The sequence below is a fragment of the Metopolophium dirhodum genome, chromosome 5 (genome assembly GCF_019925205.1).
Source record: "Metopolophium dirhodum isolate CAU chromosome 5, ASM1992520v1, whole genome shotgun sequence".
Classification (NCBI taxonomy): Eukaryota; Metazoa; Arthropoda; class Insecta; order Hemiptera; family Aphididae; genus Metopolophium; species Metopolophium dirhodum.
The window spans coordinates 19,267,052-19,270,249 of record NC_083564.1 but is presented as its reverse complement, the minus strand read 5'-3'; the positions used below and the strand labels follow the sequence as shown (position 1 = coordinate 19,270,249).

The window sequence follows — 3,198 nt, the reverse complement described above, 5'->3', positions numbered from 1 at the left end:
TGGACAAAATTATGGATGACGAAATAATTGTTACACCAACAAAAAAAAATCCAAAGGGAAAGGTTTGTATTATTGTGATTAATTATATTATAGAATAGTGTATATTATGTTATTTGCAATGTATACAATAATATTATTATCATACATTTATTTATTCCAGTATGTTTCATCAAGTCAAAAAGTGATGATTATCAATGCGTACAAAATGGAGTTGAAAAACAATCCGAAAATCACGATTAGGGAATGTCGGATAGTTCTTTCCAAACGCCTAGGCATTGGGCAAAGAACAATTTCAAACACTATTAGTGAGTACAATACCTCAAAGACTGTGATGTCTCCAAACAGAAAACGATGTAAGAAATCGTTTAAAGACGATTTCGATGATTTACATCGTAACACTGTGCGTCGTCATGTACATTCTTTTTGGTACAACAAAACCATTCCTACATTGGCCAAAATATACGCAGTTATTAAGGACGACGATAGTTTACCGTATGTATCAGAAACCAATTTATATCGTCTTTTAAAAACCATGGATTTCGAATACACCAAACGAAGCCGCAATAGTGCTCTCGTCGAAAGAGACGAAATAGTTGTATGGCGTCAACATTACTTGGAGGATATAAAGAAATGGACGAAACGTGGGTCGATGCAGGAGAATGTACCAACAAAACATGGGTAGACAAAACCGTCAAATCGTGCCATGATGCATTTGTTCGAGGCCTCACAACAGGGCCGAAAAATCCAACAGGGAAAGGCAAACGACTGATCATTCTACACATAGGGTCGGAAGACGGGTTTGTACCAGGTGGACTCCTATGTTTTGAGTCAAAAAAAAACACGAATGATTATCATGACGAGATGAACGGTGACACATTTTTTGAATGGATGCAAAATATATTACCAAAACTAAAAGAAAACTGTGTCATCGTTATGGATAACGCATCATACCATTCAGTAAAGGCAGACAAAATACCTACTACATCAACAAAAAAGGCGGACATAATTAAATGGTTGGAAGAAAAAGGTGAAGTTATCGACAAGCCTATGGTAATTCCTCGACTACTTGAAATAGTACGCAGAATTAAACCAATGCACGAGAAATATGTAATTGACGAACTGGCCAAAGAACACAACCGCACCATCTTAAGACTCCCACCGTACCATTGTGAGTTAAATCCGATAGAGCTGGCTTGGTCATCAGTCAAACATCACGTCAAAATAAACAATACCAGCTACAAATTACCTGATGTGAAAAACTTGTTGTTGGAAGGTATCGAACGTGTAAATTCCGTTATGTGGAAAAATTTCATAAGTCATACCGAAAAAATCGAAAAAAAATTCTACGAAATGGATTTCATCGTTGACCAAATGTTGTCTGCAGAAGTAGAACCTGTTGTCATCAATGTAAGTAATTCCTCTTTCGAGTCTGAGTCTGACTAAATGTATTTTTATTTTTTATATTTGTAATTTTTATTTTTTTTTTATGTGTAATAAAAAAGAAATATTAAACAAATGGTTTTCTGTACTTGTTAAAATACCATCCATAAACCTATCCATCGTGTTTCTGTGTATAATATAATCAAATAAAATAATGAAGTATATATATTTATATACATTTATATATATAAAAAAAAAAATTTTTAAATGTTTTTTTGTTGTAAGTGATATACAATTATAAACTAACTACCTATCTGATCGAAATCAATTTAATAAACTGTTTGATTAATTTAAATACATATCTAATAATTATACAATCATGAAGAGCCAAAAAAATCTTTAAATTCAATATTATATAGGTACGATTAGTGTCGTACTTATATAAATGCGTATTATAATATATGAGTTGATATACATCATAATATATTATATATTAGGTATAATAGGTGTGTGTGTGTATATATATATATAAGTATATATAATTATCCCATTTAGACCCTAACACATGGATGTACTAAAAAAAATATATATATAAGTATAGCATTTATATACACGCGTTAATATTGTGTACGTATATAACATAATATAATATAATGGTCCCCACGATGCTATACTTTATATATATATAATAATTAATAACACACCAAGTATATTATCGCCAAAAATGTGTACGAAATCTTCGCCGACCTGCTATGAATGTTCGAATTTCAAAACGTACATTCTCATCACAATAACCTCGTGCGGCCCGCCGCCGGACGTACACAATATATATTATACTATATAGGTCAGAGTTGGGCCAAATTTTATCTAGATAATTATTCGAATAAATATGTATTCGATTAATTATTTATTCGAATAAAATGTTATCTCAATAATCATCTAAATAAAATTTCATTCGAATAACGCCCTACTCTGCTATAGGTAAATACTATGGACTCAACAAGTCCCTGTGGTGAACTGGCACCACAGCCTGCTACGACTGCTATGGACGATTTAATAATTTTGTTTTAAGAATTAAAATATATAGGTATTATTATAGATACCATATTACCACGATGCCATAATATCGACAATATGTATACTATAAGAAATACATCAATAAATAATGAATAATAATAATCCGTAAGTGTTTACGTATTTGAGTATAAAAATAATAATATTCTGTGGCGTGCAACAGTATGATGCGGTAGATAATAATTATAATAATAATTGAACATTCTGTATGCCCGGCGGCGTCGAAAGTAGCCGATCATTGGCGACTAATCAGAAATTAATTACTAACTTTGTGGGAGGGGCTTGTGGTTCCGCCTCTGATAACGATGCGCGACCCGGTGCGTTCTCATTTGAAAAAGAGTATAGTATATATAGTACCTATAGGTATGTTCAGTTGTACCATATACTTGAGACTTTAGATACCGACTGTAGGTATATACCATTATATAAAAACAAAATACAGCTTATAATGTTATATAGTCATTTATACTAAGTAGTAACATAAACTAATAATAGAAAAACTCGTTATAAAATAAGAAAAAGCTGCTAAGGGGATGTCGCTCTGCTATACAGTAGGTTATAAGTGGGTCAGTGTATAAAATGGATTGTATTAAACTTGAATTCAATGATATTATAATATCATTGTATAAGGAAAACGATTCTGAGCGGGGACGGTTTGTCAGTCTGGATTTTTTATAATATTATTATTTATTATAGCCTGTAACTTGAATTAATATATTTTATTAATATAATTACTAATAATAT

General features: G+C 31.5%; 1 protein-coding gene across 1 annotated transcript; it reads left to right on the top strand.

Annotated features, from left to right (window-relative positions):
* The first annotated feature begins 861 nt into the window (after positions 1-861).
* Positions 862-1,443, top strand: LOC132945617 (uncharacterized). The gene has a single exon (XM_061015389.1). It carries the CDS (start codon positions 862-864, stop codon positions 1,441-1,443), a length of 582 nt encoding a protein of 193 aa, XP_060871372.1.
* Positions 1,444-3,198: the final 1,755 nt, after the last annotated feature.

Excerpts from the sequence above, each read along its gene's own strand:
- LOC132945617 (XM_061015389.1), top strand. The coding sequence starts at position 862 with ATGAACGGTGACACATTTTTTGAATGGATGCAAAATATATTACCAAAA.